The sequence below is a fragment of the Anoplopoma fimbria genome, chromosome 10 (genome assembly GCF_027596085.1).
Source record: "Anoplopoma fimbria isolate UVic2021 breed Golden Eagle Sablefish chromosome 10, Afim_UVic_2022, whole genome shotgun sequence".
Classification (NCBI taxonomy): Eukaryota; Metazoa; Chordata; class Actinopteri; order Perciformes; family Anoplopomatidae; genus Anoplopoma; species Anoplopoma fimbria.
The window spans coordinates 2,548,030-2,569,502 of record NC_072458.1 but is presented as its reverse complement, the minus strand read 5'-3'; the positions used below and the strand labels follow the sequence as shown (position 1 = coordinate 2,569,502).

Genomic DNA, 21,473 nt, shown 5'->3' with positions numbered 1-21,473 from the left:
TTTCTTGAAAAATAATGAGAGCTAGTTTTTGTTTTATTCATATGGCAAAGACATTATTCAAAACTATGTTTCAGAATCATTCTCAGTCTGGTTTTTATGCAGATTTCCGAATGGGTTTAAATGGAATATTTAGCAAGGACGTCTCTTTTTAAGTGTTTTTTTCTCTATTCCCCGTCATGAATAGAAGATCATCAGGAGTTTAATTTCATATCAGGAACTTCAGCTGACCTCTCGTTGTTTTCAGAGCAGAATTTCCGGCTGTGTTGTGGCTCAGGGCGAAAGGCTAGCTGGCCTACGTGTCCTTGTTAGCCCTCCTTGTTTGTTTTGAGCCTCATCTCTTCTGTCTCTTGGTCAGACAATAGTCTGGAGCTATCTCAGTGGAGATCTGTGTACACAAGAATGTCTGACACTGTTGTAATTTAGAAAATAATGTGAATATGCATGCCCGTTTGTTTGTCCCTTGTGCCTCTTGTAGTAGTTTTGCTGCATTAGTCCTAATGTAATTTTGACATTTATTTTTGTTGACTAGTCAGGGACATTGTGTGTGGGCTATGTCAGTTTTACTTTTAGCCCACATGTACACACAGAATTGTGAACACAAACCGACTCACCAGTTGATGAGACACAGATAATCTTTCTGCACAAAGTGTTAACAGATGCTTTCATCTGTGTGTGTGTGTGTGTGCCTCAGGATCAAGGTGAATGACCAGATCGTGGAGGTGGATGGGACCAGTCTGGTGGGCGTCACCCAGAGCTTCGCCGCTTCCGTCCTCCGGAATACATCGGGAGTCGTCAGGTATGACCCTCAAATAAACATGCAACAAATTATTAGTCCCATATTTAGGCTTTTGATCCTATATATATATTTTATATAAGTACAAAAACAATTGTGTGTCTTATTCAGGACTTTATAGTAACAGAACAGAGTGATGCCAGTGACTTCATTACTATTAAAATAGAACATTATCAGATCAAGGTCAACTAGATTGGACACAAATTATATTATTAGAATTCTATTATATATGGAATAAGATGTAAAGATTCAGTGCTTGACCATTTTTTTTATTTGTATTTTATTATTTATTGCATTCACACATTAGATTGGTATGTTTTCAGCCGCTGATGAGGATCTTTGGATTACCATAAGATTATAGAAGTGTGTCAAGCAGCTATCAACCCCAAGAACCAGACGTAGCATCGTACAGTATCAGACATAATTACTAACAAACTGAAAACTCCTTTTAAACTCAGCAATGATCAGCGAGGACAGTCTTCGCTTTTCATTACCACTGCATGGAGAAATTCTGAACGCTGCTCACCCTGCTGTCAATGTGCAAAAAGTTGCAAAACAATCGCTGAGGAAGCCCTGAGATTTTGTTTGGCAGGTCCCTTAACAGCATTACCATATCTGAGATACTGGAGGATGTGGGAACACAATATGTGACAAAAGTCTGGTGTTTGACAGTCGAGCAGCTTTTGGCAGGGGTTCGCTAAGAGCAGTGGGGAGCAGATAACACACACGCACACGCACACGCACACGCACAGAGCATGGCCGGCAGGAAGGCTTTGATTTGGAAAACCGGTGCTGTCCTTGGCAATGTTGTTTGCTTTCAATCTCTTACTTTCAGTTGGTTCTTTCTTTTGTCTTTGTCTTTTTATGTTTTATCACCATCATCTTTTATTGAGTATTTTCTGTCCTCCTCTCTGACTACTCTTTTCACTCTTTCTCATCTTATTTGCTGTGGGCTTGTGTCAGCTTCTACTCGTTATATGCATAGTGTCCTTTCAAAATAAACCTCTGTCCTCACAGGAAGTTAAGTTTATGCAACAAAACCACTCAGCTAGGTTTAGGATAAGAGCGTGGTTGACGTTAATTTAACATTTATTTAACATTGCTAAATAACTCAACGTTGGCTTTTTGATTCACATCGGACACAAACAGCTGCCTTCTGGATGAAAGTCCAGAGTTTGTGTGAATCATCTGCCACCACCCCAACATCAATTTATACTACTTCAGTTGAGCATCTAATAATGATGCAGATGGGTTTACATTGGAGTTAATTGATAGCTCAGTGACACAAAACACAGACACAAAAGGGCACTGATCAAGCGTCTGTATTTGATGAGATGGGAGGAAGAACGGGTGGCTGTTTTCACCCCTCTTTCCCAGGAAATTGTGTTTACTTTGTCATGCTTCAATATGTCTAAATGAATTGATCCAAACATCCATCCACCCATCCATCCATCCATCCATCCATATTTCCTTTATAATATTATTATGGATTATTGTATAATCCAACAGCCTTAGTGGGGTTTTTAACCATTCTGGTCACCAAGTTCACTCTGGTGGTTGTTGAAAGATAGATGTGTGCTCTGTGGAGGGTACAGTGCCCAGGGGAAAAGCTGGTGGCTGAACAAAGACCAGCATGTCCAACATTATCAGAACAGATGCTGTTTGCTGAACTAATATTGACAAGTTTTTTTTCTCCCACATATCAGGATGTGGCGCTATAGGTGATGCAGCCTTGAAAAGGTTCCATTTATCACCTGTCCAACTATCTAGCAAGTACAAATAAATTAAATTGTGCGGTGATGAAAGCTTTTTATTCTAATGTGCCTATTGAAGATAAATAGAAATACAATTAGTGAGTTATACAAAGATATTATTTTTATTTAATTTAAATTTAATGGATGAAAAATACAACACTGTTACCATTTTATAGCAAATTGTAATGATTATTACAGTCATTGCTATTTCTCATAGAATCATCAGACTCTCTCTTCTTTACTGCTCCCTCACTATTTCAGTCCTCCTCCTCCTCCTCCTCCTCCTCCTCCTCCTCCTCCTCCTCCTCCTCCTCCTCCTCGGTAAATCCTTCCCTCTGTCTGATCACCAGAGGTTTTATGGCCAACTGTCCTAGATTTGCCGTTTAAGCTATATTTAACCCTGACTCCCAGCACTATATCATCCAGGTTTCAGTCAGAAGTTCCACCCAGTCCGACAGAATAAAACACAGTTTTAAAGGCCCTGTCTTATGGATCACTTGTGAGAAAACATAAGAGAAATATGCACTTGGTAACATGATAGGGCTGTCACAATATCACATTATCTTGGCTATAAGAATTCACAACATCAACATTACTGCAATATCTATAGAAAAAAAGAAGAATGCTATCTGTCAAATGTAGGGATGTGACGATATAGGATTTTATAGAGGATAAAAAAAACAGTCAAAACAAGTTGATTGTGATAAATTGAATAACCGTAAATATCATCACATGAGTGACTTAAAAAAGCTGTCCAGCTTCAGTCATGTAGAGAAGTGACAAATAGAGCCTGATTTTAAAAATACAGGAATGATAATTTAAAGAAAAGACTCACACAATGTTGCTATTTCATTTATTCATTCTTTATTTAAGGAAGGGGATCTTAAGACTTATGACGCAATTAATAAAGATTGTTTGATTGTTTTTCACAAAAAAAACTCATCTTAGATGCAATACAAAATATTTGTTTCTGAACAAAAAGTAAGGTCGAGTGATTCAAGTATATTTTAGTTTATTTATTAAGTTTTAAGCATAATTATTGGGACAAAATCATGAATCCCATTTATTTTGGTTAGGGTAATTGTGACATCAAGTCTTTATATCATCCCATGCTTAATCAAATTCATCTTTAACTTTGTTGATTGTGCATTTTGTTTTCTTTTTGGCAAGTGAGTTACACTGAAAAGATGATGTAGGTGTAGGGAGGTGGAGAGAGAGTCTGTAAACATAACTGTACCAAAGCTTGTGGTTTTGTAACATATAGCTCCGTTATTTCCCCAAAACTATTAAAAAATCATTAAAAGAGCCACTCTGTACTGGGTGACATGTTCCACCATGTTATGATGGTGATGTAGTTTGTTTACAGTCATCCTACAAAATCCTACTCCTGTAAATACTCACTACTGCACCAAATGTGTATTAGTACACAGCTGAAAATAGTCCTCAAATGCACTCTTCTTTTCATTTGCTTAAAACGTACAGATAGAAAAGTTGAACAAAAAGAGGAATCTCTACATGTCCCCACGATGGTCGACTAGCAATATATGTTATGTGTGAACACTGACAACCCAAAATGCCTGTCAACTCAGTGCTCCCTAATGAGGAAGAATGTTGTACCTTCAGGTTCCTGCAAATGAGATCAGTAGTGAAGTTTTCTCCCATTGATTTGTAGCACTGCTGTGTGTGGCAGCCCCAGAACAGTGAGACAGACTCCCCATGCGTGAGGAGGAAGGCTGTTTCCAGGTCAGCTGCTCCTCAGGCCTCCCTGCTGTCCAAAGGCTTGTTCCAGGGCACTACTTAGTTTAGCCCAGTCCCTCTCTCTTTTCCTTTTTTTTTTTACAACTTTTTCTCTCTCTGTCGTGCCCTTCAGTTGTTCCTTCACATGTAGATCAAATACGCCTCTCTGCTGGAGCGTAAGGCCTTTTTCTACATCGCCTTTAGAAATATATGAAAGAGCTCTCAGGAACTGAATCCACTTGATTAGGCCCTATCTCGATTCCCCTCTCCAGCTCTCTCTCTCTCTCCTTCTGTCTGTCTCTCTCCCTCTCTCACTCTAACACACTTACTTGTACACGAACAGTAGTTGGGAACATGCCTTTAGCACACACACACACACACACGCACTTGCCCACATACACTTACATCACTGTAGAGGATATTACATTGACTTACATTCATTTCCTTGAGACCTAGCCCAAACATAACCATAACTTTCTTTATCTTAAACCTTACCTCAACCCCAACCACCTAATCCTTTAAACCAATTATTTACCCTAAACTTGTTATATTGTGTTATATGAAGATTATTTCCTGACGGTGAAAGTAAAGTAAATTACATTTTAAGCAGAGAGGATAAGCGGGGTCAGCCTAGCGTTCGAAACTTGCAGGGCAAACCACCAAACATGTTCCTTTTTCCAACAAATATAGTATCCATTTTGCCCATCTTGCATTTTCTAAATCGTTTCTCATCTTAGTATGAAAGTAAGTCTTCTTGTGAGATTCCTTGATGATTTAAATCCAGTTATCCTCTGAAGATTGATTGGCCTGAAACCATTCATGAGTGAATTCTTTTTTTGCTGCTACTATACATATTTCCAGGAAGTATCATTAATTTTCTGTTATTCCTTCTGGCAGATCATGCAAAGAAAGTTATACGAATGTCAATGAGATCTGCAGCCCAAAAATCTCCTGCAGGATTTCCAAATATTTTCACGAAACAGTATCTTTGAGCAGATCTAAAACATGTGTTTGCTGCCTTTGCTGGGTAGGAGGTTTTCTGGAATAGTTCAGAGAAATTCTTATACATCGTTGCTTTGTTTAGTCAGAGTTATGAGAAGAATACCCTGGAGATGATGTTGTGAATCTTCTTTTGAGAAGCAGTACCTCTATATGGAGTGAAATTACAATGGAGGACGGAGTAAATCCTAAAGCCTCTCCCTTTTTTAATTTTAGATTTATGATCATGTAAACGATGTGCTCTTGAATCTAAGATGACTATATTCATCTTTGTCCCTGTCTCATGACAAACATACACTCACAATTTGCAGGAAGGAAGGTTATATTTGTGTCAAACCTAAACTTCTTTCAAACATCATTTGTGCTCTTTTCTCCTTTTCTTTCTCACTCTGTCTACATGTTAATTTGATATGTTTTGTAGGTAGGTCCCATGTGTAACTGCAGTAGTTAGTAGTCAGTAGCTCGGAGGCAAAGCCTCGGGCTGTCTCCATTTAGTTCCTTGCCAGGCTAATAACAGGCTTCCTTGCTGAGCTGACTGTCTTCTCGTATTATTATGTGTGTCCCGTCTCCCAGCCCTGCCCTGATACGTCAGCAGATATCGCTGTCATTGCTATGTGGCTGTGGGCTTCTGCTGCTCTCACACAGCGCCTGCTGTGGTCATTTCAATGCACAAATACACACCACCATGAGAAAAAGACATGGTAGCAAAAGTATAGTAAATATGTTCATAAATGCCCTAATAAGGACATTACTATAACGTATGATGTGCAATAACCCTGTTTGTAACGAATTTTATTAATTTAATTTAAATTTAAGAAGTGTCTTAAACTTGCATTCTTTCTAATATTCAGCAGGGGTCGACTCCTCTGATTGCAAAAAGAACTCTGATTGTATAGAAGTCTTCTAGAAAATGACTTTTCACTTGATTATTTTACCACAGAAAACTTTGTAAACATTATTTTATGGTCTAACTCACTAGTTTCAAGTCTCCTTCAATATAGCATTTAGTAAATTATGGTCCCATTTAGAGTAAAATATACCATAAAGCAGCTGCTTTAGGGCGAGACTACCTTTTGATTGACAGGTTGTTTCCACGCGTTTCCCAGTCTTGTAGTTGTCCATGTTTTTATCTTACAACTTTAACCCTTTCACAGTGTGTTTTTAGTTCATCAAAGTTAACTGTAACATTTTGGTTGCCTAAAATTTTTTTTTTCAGTGTTCATTTCTACTTAGCTCAACGCTCTTGTGTCATTTCTGGTTGCAAAAAAACAAGATGCCGAAGGCCAAAATGACAAAATGAGAGCCAAAGACTGATGACACATAGTATAAATCACAACTGTTCTTACAATTGTTCATTCATGAAATAAAAATGCTCATATGTTTTTTTCAAAATGTACACTAACTGTTATGTAATCACTGGCTGGTTGACTTTGTGTGTGTGTTGCCAGTACTGTCTATAACAGTGCGTGTTTTTGCAGGTTTGTGATTGGACGAGAGCGTCCGGGCCAGCAGAGTGAGGTTGCCACGCTCATCCAGCAGACCCTGGAGCAAGAGAGGAGACAGAGAGAGCTGCTGGAGCAGCAGTACGCCCACTATGATGCTGATGATGACGAGGTAGTGACCACACACAACCCTGGCCACTGTACAATGTGCAAACAGGGCCCCCTTAATAAAAATAACATTTGAATATATTAATAAAGCGCATAATATCTATATTTATTTGGAGTTCATCCGCTGTCAGTAAACTCACTTCTTACACATGACACTGAGGCTTCTAGTTGTCACTTAATGTAAATCAGCTTCCTTCACATGACAGCTGACTGGAAATGTTAGCTTATTAACTCCATTCAAACTGACTGACAGTGGGCTTTGATGCTGGCACACAAACACACTCTCTCACAGACACACACACTAAGAGGATGCCACGTGGGGTTTTGCTCCTAGAAAGCATCACTCAGCGTTTCTCCTCTCTGCTGCTTACTCACAGCACGTTTAAACCACCAGACACTGAGCTCATTGCCCTGCAACTCCTGCTATCTGCCTCTATGGAGACTCACTCACACTGCATAAACACACGTAATCACACGCTAAAGTAACAATAATCAATGCATAGTGCATCCTCAATAACACACACAGGAACAGTTGCACTCATGCGTGGATTTACATGCAGACACACTCACTCAGGCATCTCTCTCTCTTCCTTGTTTTGCTGTCTTCATCAGTGTTGTTTGAGGTCTTTCATTTACTGGGGGATTCAGAGCCTTCATGCATAAGAAACTCTTCGCCAGGCCCCGGAAGCTGATCCCAGTGGTCCCATTATCGCAGCAACATACACATCTAACACTTTCAACTCCTATTAAATCTCCTTTACAGAGTTGGGAATTCAAATTCAAACATGCAAGAAACTTTTGCCCCTCATTACAGATCTAGGGTATAAAATGATTCAAACAAAACTTAGGAGAATAACTTCAGTTTTTTTTCTTTTTTTTATGAATACCGTGTGCCACAGATCCCCGCAAGGACACATCAACATAAGAATGGTGATGGTATTATAATTGTTAAACCATACATTGATTACTAACCGCTTTAGTTAGTTAACACTTGAAATCTGCCACCGCTGAGCACCAAGTCATCCATAACTCCCTACGTAGGGTAAACACTTACAAACCCATTACAAAGATCTATGGGGCAATAAAAGGAACTCATCAATATTAATAACTCTATAAATATTAGAATGAGTTCTCACCAGGGGGGGGTTATTTCTCAATGTGAGAGCTGCCTGGGTTGATCTGACAGACAGCTCTTTATTGGTGCTGGGGCTTCCCTTCCCAAGAGGAAGCAATACTCCTTCAGTTAGCAATAGACATCACACACACACACACACTTGCCAGTCCTTATGTGGGTTTAATTGTACGTTATCTAACACGCATGCATGCCCATCTGTCAGAATTCAAAAGTGGGAAAAAAAGGTAGACACACACACACACACACACACACACACACACACACACACACACACACACACACACACACACACACACACACACACACACACAAAGTTAAAGCTGTGCCCAGTGGCTCAAGTGCTCTCCTGTCAAAGGAGCAGTCTCAGTCCTTTTCCTACATCATTATGCCAACATGATGCTCACATTAGACATTCATGGTGCAGATCATCACACGCTTAGCAACATTTCTCCTTAAACCGTCTCTTCCTCTCCTGATTCTCCCGGCATGTGGTGGGAGGTGATGCATTTATCATATGCAAATTGGTGTTTGACTGACCTGCCATGTGTTCAATGGTTAACTCCACCTTCACTGAATGGGACGTTAATGTAAGATGCTGGTACCATGGCAACAGGGAAGCCTATTATGGAAATGTAACTATTATGTCGGTCATGCATGCAAACAAATCAGGCCTGAGCTCTGTTATCTGGGAGGGAGATGGATGGAGGCAACGAGATGAGGAGAGGATATATAGGCCAGGATGATGAGAGAGGAGATTAGACTGTGTGTGTGTGTGTGTGTGTGTGTGTGTGTGTGTGTGTGTGTGTGTGTGTGTGTGTGTGTGTGTGTGTGTGTGTGTGTGTGTGTGTGTGTGAAAGATCAACACAGAAGACAAGAAACTAGGGAAAAGACAGATAGACCAGACAAGATGGGGAGACAGAGAGAGTAGTGACATGAATAAATACATGTAGATGATAAAATGTATTCATCAACTTCGATTGGAGAGGAAGTCAGAAAGAACAGTTTTTTATGTTAAGAGGGAGACCGAGACTTTTTCACATAATGGCTCCACTCGAAATATCCGGCTCAGTTGGTCATCAGCCAAAGAGTGAATTAACTAACTGATCCATTTAGATCCAATGCCCAATAGCCTATGCCAACATGCTATTTTGAGAATTGAGGAGAAGAAAAACTACCTGGAACACATGCAGCATAATGGCAGACATTAATGTTGATTTTGATTTGTCAGAGATTTTTTTTATAAATCCAAGAGATTGCTGAAATCTTGAATTGTCTCCATTAGAGACTATAACAGGCTCAGACCTCACTAGTTTTGAGCAGTAACCTTCCGACACATGAGGCGAGATGGTGACTAATATTTGAAGATAATAAAAAGAGACATTGAAATATGTCCAGTACAACTTATCTTTATAGAAATGCCTGACCAGGCTGTCAAACCAAATTTATTTTGGACAAAGTTTTGGCCGACGTACTGTGTTACCTCATTCTTATATAACTGGGAGCATTAAAATAGCATTACTTAATGTAAAATAGAATGTGAAAAAAAGGGATGGCATGAGGAAAATGGGTAGGAGTTTCTGGAAGTGCTTGACACGCAATGGGAGGGCACTCTAACTGGTGCAGCTTTTGAGGAGAGATGGGAGATAGACAGATGTAAGAAGAGAGAGAGAGAAAAGAGAGCTGACAAATGGATGCTGCAGTTGGACAGCTTGATATCTGACTGGGTGGTTTCTCTCTTCTGGCTGTTTTGCATTATTGACTCCGTAATAATGAGTAAACCTGCTGCTGGGAAGACAAAAGCAGGCTTTTTTGTATTCATTTCTTGTCAGTGACCATGGGTCTTCCCTGCTGAAATGCAACTGACACCTGCATATTTTATAAGCTGTAGCCATGTAGCTAGCTAGCAAGCAGCTTATTAAATAAACATGTGCTAACTTTATGAGTTGGTTAACTTTTTAATGTTTTATTCAATCTTGTAAAATGGGGCTTAAATGCACTTGATGGGCTCTTGCATGAAATTGTGGTAAGAGACTGCGGCTAAATCTAGTTTCAGTCTGTGCCTTCCATGTTTCACCATTAGTAGCCAGAAGTTAGATATCATCTTACTGAATTTATACAACGTGAGCCAAAACAATATTTTATATTTTCATACAAAATGACACGTCAATATTTTGTTAATGTTTCTTGCTGCCAATTTCTGTTTAACAAAGCACATTAAGTCAAGTCTTGTCTTTCTGTACGTTTAATTCAGCATCTGCAAATGGACTCATAACACAGTCAAATAAATGAGCTGAGTGAATGAGCAAATGAGCACACAAGGTGTCAGTTTATATACACACTGACAAACAATGAGCTCAGAGAAGGGGTGAGTAACACATTATCTTGAACCGGTGAAAAGACAGATCTTCAAAAGATGACATAGCAATTCAGGCCGCCTTATCTTGTCCTGTCATTAAGAGTAGTGAAACATATTGTCTCTTCACTTTTTCTTCTTGGTTACTGTGATTAAATAACAAAGTATGTGGGGGGTCATGAAAAGGACATGGCCTGTGGTGTGTTATATGTTTAGTACATATTTTACAAAAAGAGCAAGGACAAATGTGTTTGCCGCTACCTGGTAGAGGAAATACAAGAGAAAATAGATGTCTCTCACATCCGTACATTGTGCCGTTTGTATGAAGTGTACCTGCAGAAATGTGGATCACATGACTGACCTTGCCTTTCCTCTTACAGCAGACAGGAGAGTACGCCACAGATGAAGAGGATGCCGGGACAACGGTCGCAGGAGAAGACAAAAACATCGAGGTGTTCGATTTGCCAGAGTCAGAGGACACCTTGTCTCCCTCAGAGTTGGACGCCAACAAACTCTACCAGAAGTTCAGAGAGGTAAACTCAGATACTTTCTCAGTCATCTGATGGGAGCCCACCACATTTGTCTCTGTCGGTGCTTTGAAGAATACATTTAAAAGAATGAATATACCCCACACGCCCATTACAATAACTTAGCCACAGGAAAAAAAACGTGACTCAATAAAACCAACAAAAGATACCCACACAATGGAGCCTAGCACCCGTGCTTCACTTGGCAGAGTTTTGTCAAAATCTAAGATCGGCTTACTCTCCCTAATTCCTAATCTGGATGATTAGAGGCGTGAATACAAAAGCGATGTAAGACCTACGATTATTAAATGAATGTGGTTAAAACCCCCATATGAGGAGAGAGAGCTTACACTTTAAACCTGTATATAAAACGATTTGTATCTTGATCTTGGCAACTCTTCACACGGCCGGCCTCTGAGAACGGAAACCCATTTTATTGAACTTTTGCTACCGTCGCTGTCGATGAATTTACCTTTAAAAAACTACAGCTATAAAATGTAAAATGAATTCACTGGCTGTTAACTCGTTTCTTCTTTTTAATGCTGCTGAGAAGCTGCTATTATTGACTGACTCCACTGCTGCTTTGGCACTAAAACACTCGGCGCCTTTCTGTAGACTACCACAATAGCTGTATGACAAATTTAACAAATGACTTCAGCTGCACTGCAGCCACGTCTGGGGATATAGAGTAAAACTAAAATGCAAGCCCTGGTCCCAGGAAATACATCTGCTCCATTTTCTTATTTTCTCTGAATCTTGACCTTTTTCGTTTAAAGGGCTCTCCAATTTTCCTCTTATTCCCTTTCTCTCTTTGCTGCCTTTTACACACTTAAGGAAAAAATAAGCAAGGCAGCTGGAAATAAGCCTTTAAAAAATACAAAGATGTGATAAAATAAGATAATCCTTTTTTAGTCCCGCACTGGGGAAATTTGCAGGATTACAGCAGCAGAGTGGATAGTGCAAACAAGAGACATAAGTAAAAAAAACAACTAAAAAAAAAACAGGTATACTAAATGAGTGATCACTTACTGTGTGTTTACTGTAATCACACATTAAAGAATAATAAGTAAAAAAGTAAAAACAACAATAACTACAATGTGATATATAAACAGACTGAATGATTGTTAATATTGCACTGATTCTATATATATATATATATATATATATATATATATATATATATATATATATATATATATATATATATATATTTCACAGTGGATTGGATTTATATTGTCAGTTTTTTGGTTCGTGTGGTCTACAGGGAGCAGAGTTGTGCAGCCTGACAGCGGTAGGAAGGAAGGACCTGCAGTAGTACAAATGTTTATAGTTGTTCTCGTATATCTCTCGAAGTTCAATGAATACATCTTTCTTAAACTTTCTTATCATCTTAATGTCCTTTTAAAAAAATATTATTATTCCCTACCATGCTGCTGTTCAAGGCCATTAACTTTTTGATGATTTTTTTAACTTGGAGCCAGGAGTAATTGTTAATGCCTCGGTCAACACAGACGCAGTATTGACTGATTTACTCACACTCTTCTAGGCAGGCACACACACACACACACACACACACACACACACACACACACACACACACACACACACACACACACACACACACACACACACACACACACACACACACACACACACACCACTAAATTACTTCCTTTGGATCCAAGTCAAAATTTAGCTCACCTCAGAAAGATATAAGAACCACTTAAAAATCAAAACTGTGGATGAATGCAAAACAAAACTTGGTCTGATTATCAGCAAATGTAAAATAAAAACCAGATGGTTAAAACATATTCACCATTGTGACATGCCCTGAATTAAGTAAGCTATTTATGTTGTACGTAGATTTTCCAAGTATTTTACCAAATTTAAATTTCACGAGTGATTGCTTAATCTCTGTAGACCATTGCATGAGCGAACATTGCTCAAATTAACAGATCATATATTCTAATCAGGTTCAAGGTTGAATTAATTGTCATTGTGCAACAGGGATGCACATTCAAATGCAGTTAATCGTACCATTCTGTCTCATAAGAAAAACACCAAAAAACAAAAACTATATTGTATGTTGGAGGGTAAAGGACGTGTTTAGGGCTCTCACAGCCTGAGGGAAGACGCTGGTTGTAAGGAGAAGTAAAAAATGCCACATATACCCTGCAGAGCTGTGAGGAAATGTGTTTGAAACAATGCCAACGAATCTAAAATATTTCTATTTGTTCTAATAAGTTACCAATAAGAAACAAGGCTATCAGTTTTTAAATCATCATCATAAAGCTTAGGCGTTGAGACCATCAGATAAATACCGTGTTACTGTGTTACTTTGTAATGTTCTGAGTAGAACGATGTTCGAATGGTACATTTAAGTAAGTGGTATTTAAAGGATTGGTTCACATTTTTCTCCACAATACTCACATGGCAATATGTACAGCTGATAGCTCTAATCATTCCTCCTGTTCATACTGTAAAAAAAAAAATGCCCTCCTAACATGCTTCCAATGGAAGTGATCAAAATCCTTCTTCTGTGCAAAAGTTCTAAAGTACTTCTTAAGTTTGTCTGAACTTAACATGAGGCCTCAGTAGTCTTAGGAAATGTAATCAAGTGTCTATCCTCTAAAGTCTTTTTAGGACAGGTTCCCTCTTTTTTGTTTCCCCTGTTTCTTTGCTGAGCTGCAGTAGAGGGACAGGAATGCAGATCTTAAAAGACTGGAACTTTAGAAGATACCAGCTTGATTTGTCAAACTCAGGAATCCAAAGCCTCACAATAACCTGTGATAAACTTGTATTTGTGTTTTTGCACAGAACAAATTGATTTTTGCCTATTTCACATTGGAGGCGTATTAGGATGAGATCCATTATCAGCCAGTACAGATCAAGCAGTAAAACTATCCTTCACAGTGAAAGAGAAATCTGTCTTCAAAGGCTAAAAGAAAATATGGTCATTGTTAGTATTGTTACACTTTCCTATAGCTCCGATTGTCCCTCCTACCTTTTTTCTCTATTTCTGCCTCACTTACTATAGCTTTCATTTGTTCCCATTACCACATCTCTTGTTCCATATCCACTTCTTCCTCTCCATCTCGTCTTCTCTTTAATGTCTATCATTATCTCACTCTCTCTCTATCTGCCTGTAAATTACTGTTCATCTCAACCTCCATGCATAACTCTCAAGTCACTCTCTCCATTTCCAACTCCAAAAAACTCCAACTCCAAAAAAGACATTGCATTGTGAAAAAAAGGCTATTTAGATTTAATGCAATGTTAAATTACTTTTTAAACAGTCTGGCTTTTTATCGCTCTCTGTCTATCTACATGTTTCCTCTCCTCTGAGAGTGTGTGTCAGTGCTGGAGCTGGGATGCTGCCATAGGAGGACAGGGTCGGCTGCGTCCGTCCGTCACACTGTATCGACAGCAGAGAGAGCCTGTGCAGCCATGCATTTGATTATCTGACCGCCCTCTCTTTTCTCTTTCCTATCTTCTCTTTTCTCCGCCTCTGCTCTCAACAGCTCCAGATCAAACACACTGTGACCGAGGCCGAGATCCAGAAGCTCAAAAACAAGGTAAGAGATTAAAACTGTCAGTGCGCGGGATGTTGTGGGTGAGAAGTTTGTCTGAGTTCAAACAATTTGTTAACGGATGTAGGACGTGTGTCAGGACAACAGAGGGGCCGGGGTTCAGGTTCGATGGGAAGGTTTTAGGAATAGATGTTATTTTTTAGAAAAAGGAAGCTGATTATTTTACCAATAGAGTGGCTATAAAGGAATCTTATCAAGCTTCTTGTAAGAGGCTGCACTACTTGTCTTTGCAAAAACTAACAAAGTACGAAAGGGAGAGCATGTTCTAGAGCTCCTGTTTGATAAATGAAGTTCTTTTTTTGTGTGTATGCTTAACTATATACACACATCTGAAGTGTATAATTGATATAATCTGTCAAATTTGAATGGTCTAATTAGAATAATTCCCAGATTAATGTGTTGAGAGAGATTCAATTAATCAGAGAAGTGGTGCCTCAAAAGTGTTTTTTTACGAGTAAGAGATGATCCACTTTACAGAAAAATAAATTCATGCAATTTGTACTACAAAATACAAACATTGCAATAAAAATTTGTTCTGTAGCATTTCCTTTTGACCAGATTTGTGTGATTTAACGCACAATTTTCCAAAATCTGGTTTGTTATGATCTCATTCCGTGTTTTCATGTAGTTGCAGACAGTAAAACTACATCGACTACTGCTTTGGTTTGAGAGACAAACTGTATAAGATGGTAAAAGTGAAAGCTTTTATTACAAAACCCATTTTTGAAAATAATATAAAAGTCTAGGATTCCTTACTTAGTGTCAGTAATATGTACTTTCCTGTTAAAAGTTTCCATGTTGTAACTAAATTTGATTTTGTCCCTGTCCAGTTGACGTCAGTGGAGAGGGAGAAGCAGCGCTGGGAGAAGGAGAAGAGTCAGCTGAAGGCCAGCATCGAGGAGAACAAGGAGAGGATGCTGAAGCTGGAGAGCTACTGGATCGAAGCGCAGACCCTCTGCCACACTGTCAACGAACACCTGAAGGAGGCCCAGGCTCAGTACCAAACTCTGGAGAAGAAGTACAACAAGGCCAAGAAACTCATCAAAGACTTCCAGCAGAAGTGAGTGAACCTGGATTAAACTGGTCATCCTAATCTGTGATTGAGGAAAGAGGGAGGAATATATTCTAAATAAGGAAGTTAGTAGCAAGACATTTCAAAATTTGTACAAGTCAAGAAATCACAATTAGATGAAGAGTTTTACCACAAATTGACCTCAGTTAGGTTGCATTTTTGTTATTGGTTTAGTTTTAAAATGTTTGATTATCTACAGTAGTATGCAACGGAGGTGGTATTAACAGTAAAATGAATCTTGACGTACTAACATTCATACAGTATTCACAATTAATCTGTGACTTTAATCTCAGAGAACATTTACATTTTTTTCCTGTAAATTTCTGAGTTTTATCTTGTACATTTACCTCTTGAATCTCAGAGAATGTCAGAGTTTTTTCCCCTATAATTTCCCCCGACTCCATAAATTATTATTATTTTACCTCCAATTGTTCTAATACACTGTCATAATCATTCCATTAAATGTACACTTTAATAAATCATTTTTGATAACTTTTCTCGGTGAACAGAAAAGAGAATATCAACCCCGTTTCCATCTGTGAGGCAGAGCGTCTTTTTATAGCCAAAGTCTTCCCGCATTTCACTAGTATGAGCCGAGTCTCCATTCTCATGCAGCACAGCTCTCCTGCTTTTCAGTGCGTTGATCTCTTTGGTCAGTGCCATCACAACCTCTCCTGCTCAGCTCCAGTCTGACTCTAATTGGCTCTGGCCCTGCATGCCAAATGGAAGTTAACTAATGAAACAAACTCTCTTTGTGAGGAGAGACGTAGAGCTCACAGACCAAGGACAAAGCAGGCATGAATATAGTATTCTTAGGGGTGGAAACTCATGTGTGTTTTATTATGTTAGTTGTAGATATGTGTTGTGTGTCTTTGTTGGTTTTCTACGAGGAATCGCACTCAAGCGAGAGGCAGTCACCGTCACACATGGTGAAACGTGCACATGGCACATAATTGTACCTCGTTTTCCTGTGTCAGCACACACCTACTCACCACATTACGATCTCCCCTCCCTCTCGTCTCTCCAGAGAGGTGGAGTTTATACAGAAGGAGGATGCAGAGAGGAGGCGGCTGGAGGAGTCTGAGAAAGCTCACCTGGCTGAGATCCAGGGACTGCAAGTCAGGGTAAGACACATCTTTTAAAGTCTATCTCTCACCTCCATCTTTCTCTTATGGCCCTCTGTGTTTTAGTTTCACAATTCTGCATATCTGCCTCATAAAAACCCTAAAATTAGAATAAACTAATAAACACTACAGTTGTTATTTGTGCTTGATGACACATAACATATAGTTATGCCAAAAAAATTATTTAATAGCATATGCTGTAAATGTCTAAGAGAATTTAATCCAAATCTGGTAATCGACATGATCAAAAAGATCAGTAACATCTCTCCATCATTACTGCTTTACAAGGCTTAAAACATGACAGTTGTGTTGTTTTCTGCTCAAGGGTCGGGCCATGCCCCACAGTTGAGTGGGCAGTCAACCCAACTGTCCCCTGCTATTATTCTGCACAGTGAGCACTCATACTCCCTCTGCACTGCATTGTGAAGGGTCAATGGAGAAGTCTGGCACAAGCAAGAGTGTTGAAAATACAGTATACAGTAATCTGTAATTTAAGACAACAGCTGGACAAGAGGGTTAAGAGAGTAAACTGACTTTACTTGTGCTTTTTATGTGCACCACGCAAACACCCATAAGACACAAACATATTTTTAAATGGAATCAAACAATGAATGATGTGGTAGTCATCATGCTTACCCTTTATTTCAGTGCTTTAAAGCAGCCTTTTCTGACAAGTATGCTCACGATAAACATTGATCGGTTCCTCTCCCTCTACAGATTGCAACATTAGAGTCCGAGCTAATGATGCTGATGAAGCAGAACGGCATCCAGGTCAACAACAACAACAGCAACAGTGCCGAGAGACTCAGCGCTCAGCAGCAAAGCCCCAAAAGGGCTGCAGCACAAGCCAGAGGTGTGTTTTACTCTGCCAGGTTCATTATTATGATATCGATTTAAAGGAATGTTGTACATGTTGGGAAATACTGAATAGATTTAGTTGATTCGATCGATACGGCTCTCATGTCGGTCACTAAACAAATTAAACATGTTTATTATTGAGCTGTAGAGGTGCTGGTGGGTGGATTTTATTTGCAAAGAAGCTTTTTTTGCATATGTTAGAAATTTTAAAGAATGCAGTTACACCTGAAGTAGGAGAATACGTGTTAACATGAACATCTGCATCTCTTTGCATTTATGTCTGATACATGGTCTTTTTTTATATTGTTTAAATTTAGAAACAACTAAATACCTAGTTTGTTTGTTTTTGTCCCAAAGATGACCCATGATGTAACTGAACAACATTGCCTTAAACTTTTTTCTAGCCCTTGCAGTTTACTGACATGTTTTGCCCTGTGAAGGACATTGAAAAGATTTGACTCCCTTGTGGCTAAGAGACAGACACAAAATGCAATACACACACACTGATTGAAGACTGGATTTCTTACACACACATCCGCCGCTGCCTTAACCTTCACACGCACTTTCAACTCTGAATCTAGTTTGCACTTTGAATCTCTGCAAAAATACAAACAAACGCATAATCCCTTTTAAGCTCATCTGTCTGGTTTTGTTCTCCTCAAGTCTGTTTAAGCTGCGCCGGCTTTCAGTGTCTGCATCTGTCAGAACACTGTGTGCACAGATAGGTGCATATATGATACTGTTCAGTGCAGACGGGATAACAGAGTGATTGGATCTGCACGTGACACAGCTCATTATGCAATATTAACCGGGGGGGGGGGTGGGGGGTGGATGGATCAGGACATAAAGGACAGAGAGAGAGAGCGTGTGAGGAGCAGACAGAATCTGCTGAAATGATCTTTTAAATTGAATTGATTTCAGTTTTTGACTCCTCTGCTCCGACAGACTCTCCGTGTGCAGTCAGGAAATGAGCAGGAACATTATAATTGCCTGCCTAATTAATGGTGCTACTTTTTGGGGAAAACTTGATATTTAAACTGCGTTGATGTTTCTTCTTTCTTTTTTTATAAATGATTTAATGGGGGTGTCAGGCCAAAGTAAGTGCCCCTTTAATGAATCGGAAACAACAATTCAATCGGTGGACAAATGGATCATACAGTATATTTATTTAAGTTAAATCACAGTTGTTTTCTTTTTTTGTGTGTGTGTGTGACTCTAGACCTGAGGGAGGTTTCTCATTCACCCAGCAAAAAGAAGAGTTATGGTGGGGTCTTCCGAGACAGCATCAGCTCCACAGAGGGAGAGGTTTGTATTCAAACACATACACTTGCATATTTTTCTTCTTTTTTTTTTTTAGTGACCAACAGATTTCTTATCCAACGACATCTGTGGAAATATCGACCAGATGTGTGTTCATTATACTATTCTTACAATTAATTTAATTTCACCACATGGTGTTTAATTAATGTGCGTGTGTTCATCAATCTCTTGGTGTGTTTTTTTAACCGATGTCCATTCCACTCTATTCCTTTAATGAATTAATGGCTACGTGTGTCTCTGCGGCACTAATTGAGGACTGTGGCGCTGTCACAACTTATTGTCTCTCCCTGTGTGATAATAACAGCCACAGTCTTTTTTTCTCTAAGAAAGGCTCTCGTCTTGCTAATGCTGTCACTTAACTCAGCTAGAGTAGGAGTAAGTTCAGATCGGATGAACAACTTTGAGAGCTGGATCAGAATTGGCAGGAACACAGAAACCAGGCAGTGTGAGGCTTCCAGGGGTAAAGAGGGCGAGGAATTAGAAATGCAGAAAGTATGTCAAGTGACTTCTTTCAGATTAGTCTTGAGCATTTGGCTGTTCACATCCCTTTTACTTTGATTGCACTTTTATTATTCCTTTTTTTCTGGGACCATTTCTCAGCCTTTGCTTTCCTCCCTTTGAATTTTTCATTCATTTTCTTTCCATCACAATTTTTTTTCTCTGCATTTCCTGTCTCTCATCTTCTGGCCTCATCTCACCCCCTCTCATACCCTTCCTCACATTTCCTTCTCTTCCAATTTTTTTATTTCTTGTTCTATTTTTGTCCCTTTACGTCTGGCTCCAGGTCTCAGAGGGACATGGCAGTCCAGCCCACAGTCGGCCCGGTTCGATCCGTAGTGTGGCCTCCTCTGAGGGAGCAGCTTCAGTCCTCAGGGCACCTGGCAGCGCAGAAAGCTCCCCCAGATCAACACTGCACCGGTCGTCCACTGCAGGTTAGCACTGCTTCACAGCACGTTCCATGATGAAGGATTGAATGGTCACCAATACATCTGTAACTGTACCGACTCATCACTGGAATTAGGGCTAATCACGGTGTGTGGCGTTTGTTGATCTCAGGTTCTCAGTCTCCTGCGATGTCGAGCCCGTCTCACTGTGCTGAGGAACACAGGCAAGCTCCGGACTCTGGGTAGGATTAGATACTGGAATGCCATGTATTTGTTTTGAGTTGTACACACAACTAATGATTAATTTGTGTTTTTATGTGATTATTTGGGACTCAAAGGGATTTTTCTTTCCCTATAAAGCATTTATAAACAACTTATTTCAAAAGATTGATATGGAGTGGTACCAGTGATGAGGAAATTTAACAACAGAAGATGAATGACTTATTTACATTCAGTGTACAGAATACGCATCCGAGTATTTAGGGCAACAATGATGGACAACTCTTTCTAAATGTTATTAGAAATGGAAATCCAGAAACTGCTTATGAATGTGTGGTACAGTAATCGTCACTACTGACCTCTACGTCATTTTCCTCACTGTCTCTCAGCTCCACAGAGCCGTCAGCAGAGGACAGTCCAGAGAAACTCAAGGTCAAGGTACATGAGGTTTGGTGACTGTACATTGAGCAAATAATGATTCACTTTACAGATGCTTTGAAATGAGGACGTCAAATGGCTCTTTGATTTAAATAGAAGTTTTATGTCAAGTTTTCTTGCCCTTTAGCATTGATGTGTTGTGTTATTTCTGTTGAACAGACCTCCCTTACATGGCCCCACTTCTTCTCCTATTCATATTACTTGGTATTGTATTATTTTGTGTTTTGTTCAATTATACCTCAATCCACTGAAATGGTTAAGTAATAAAGGGAATTATAGTATTTCAAAAAATGCGTAATTGCATTATTAATTCCAAGAAAATAAATCAGTATTCCTACATAACCCTTAATAATAATAATCATTTTATAATTTTAACTATGCCTTCAGCTACACTGTAAAAAATGTCCATTTTTGCAATCGAGTGATTTGTTTTTAAGTATTAAATCACAATTTTGTTGAAGAAAAAAACGTGTAAATCAGTTTGTTTCATAACGCACCTTCAATCAGTTAGATGTCGTACTGATACAATAAGATTAACGTTGTTAACATGGGCATTGGTTGCAGTGTAGGAACTTGCATGAAAACTGTTTCTAATCCTGTGTAATATCAGATGTGGTTACCATAGGATTAAAAGGGAGATTATTTTTGATCCTGCACCAATCAAATCCTTTTTTCTCTCCAAGTACATGCTCTTAGCTTGAGAGGAGTGCACATCAGAAGAAAAATCAATGCAGAATGTATTCTCATTAATAATTATGAGGAGCTTTTAAGTGAGGATTCAGCAACAAGAGCTGAAAGTCTAAGATTAGTTTGTTTTAACCTCAGACAGAACTCCTTTGAGCTACAGTATAGAGCTAAATGTAAGATGAAGCTCTAGACTTTAACTCAAAATCTTATGTAAATGTAATCTTGCACTTGCAATTTATTGAGTGTCTGTGACACTCAATAAATCTGTCTTTTATTCAGAGGACGAATGTAAATACTGTTTATTCCAGGAGGAAAAAAGGAGGCCTGTAAGAAGACTATTGCTCCACATATAAGTATTAGTTTTTCTCCTCCT

The 21,473-nt window shown here is 39.1% G+C and overlaps 1 protein-coding gene across 1 annotated transcript in view; it reads left to right on the top strand.

The window, feature by feature from the left end:
• ppp1r9a (protein phosphatase 1, regulatory subunit 9A) overlaps window positions 1-21,473 on the top strand; it is a 45,796-nt gene that overhangs the window by 19,249 nt on the left and 5,074 nt on the right. Inside the window, exons 4-14 of the mRNA XM_054605928.1 lie at window positions 692-796; window positions 6,762-6,897; window positions 10,762-10,914; window positions 14,430-14,483; window positions 15,329-15,558; window positions 16,598-16,694; window positions 17,412-17,547; window positions 18,772-18,857; window positions 19,657-19,804; window positions 19,929-19,998; window positions 20,365-20,413. Of these exons, the coding sequence (XP_054461903.1) occupies window positions 692-796; window positions 6,762-6,897; window positions 10,762-10,914; window positions 14,430-14,483; window positions 15,329-15,558; window positions 16,598-16,694; window positions 17,412-17,547; window positions 18,772-18,857; window positions 19,657-19,804; window positions 19,929-19,998; window positions 20,365-20,413 (1,264 nt within the window). The remainder of the gene's footprint in view (window positions 1-691; window positions 797-6,761; window positions 6,898-10,761; window positions 10,915-14,429; window positions 14,484-15,328; window positions 15,559-16,597; window positions 16,695-17,411; window positions 17,548-18,771; window positions 18,858-19,656; window positions 19,805-19,928; window positions 19,999-20,364; window positions 20,414-21,473) is intronic.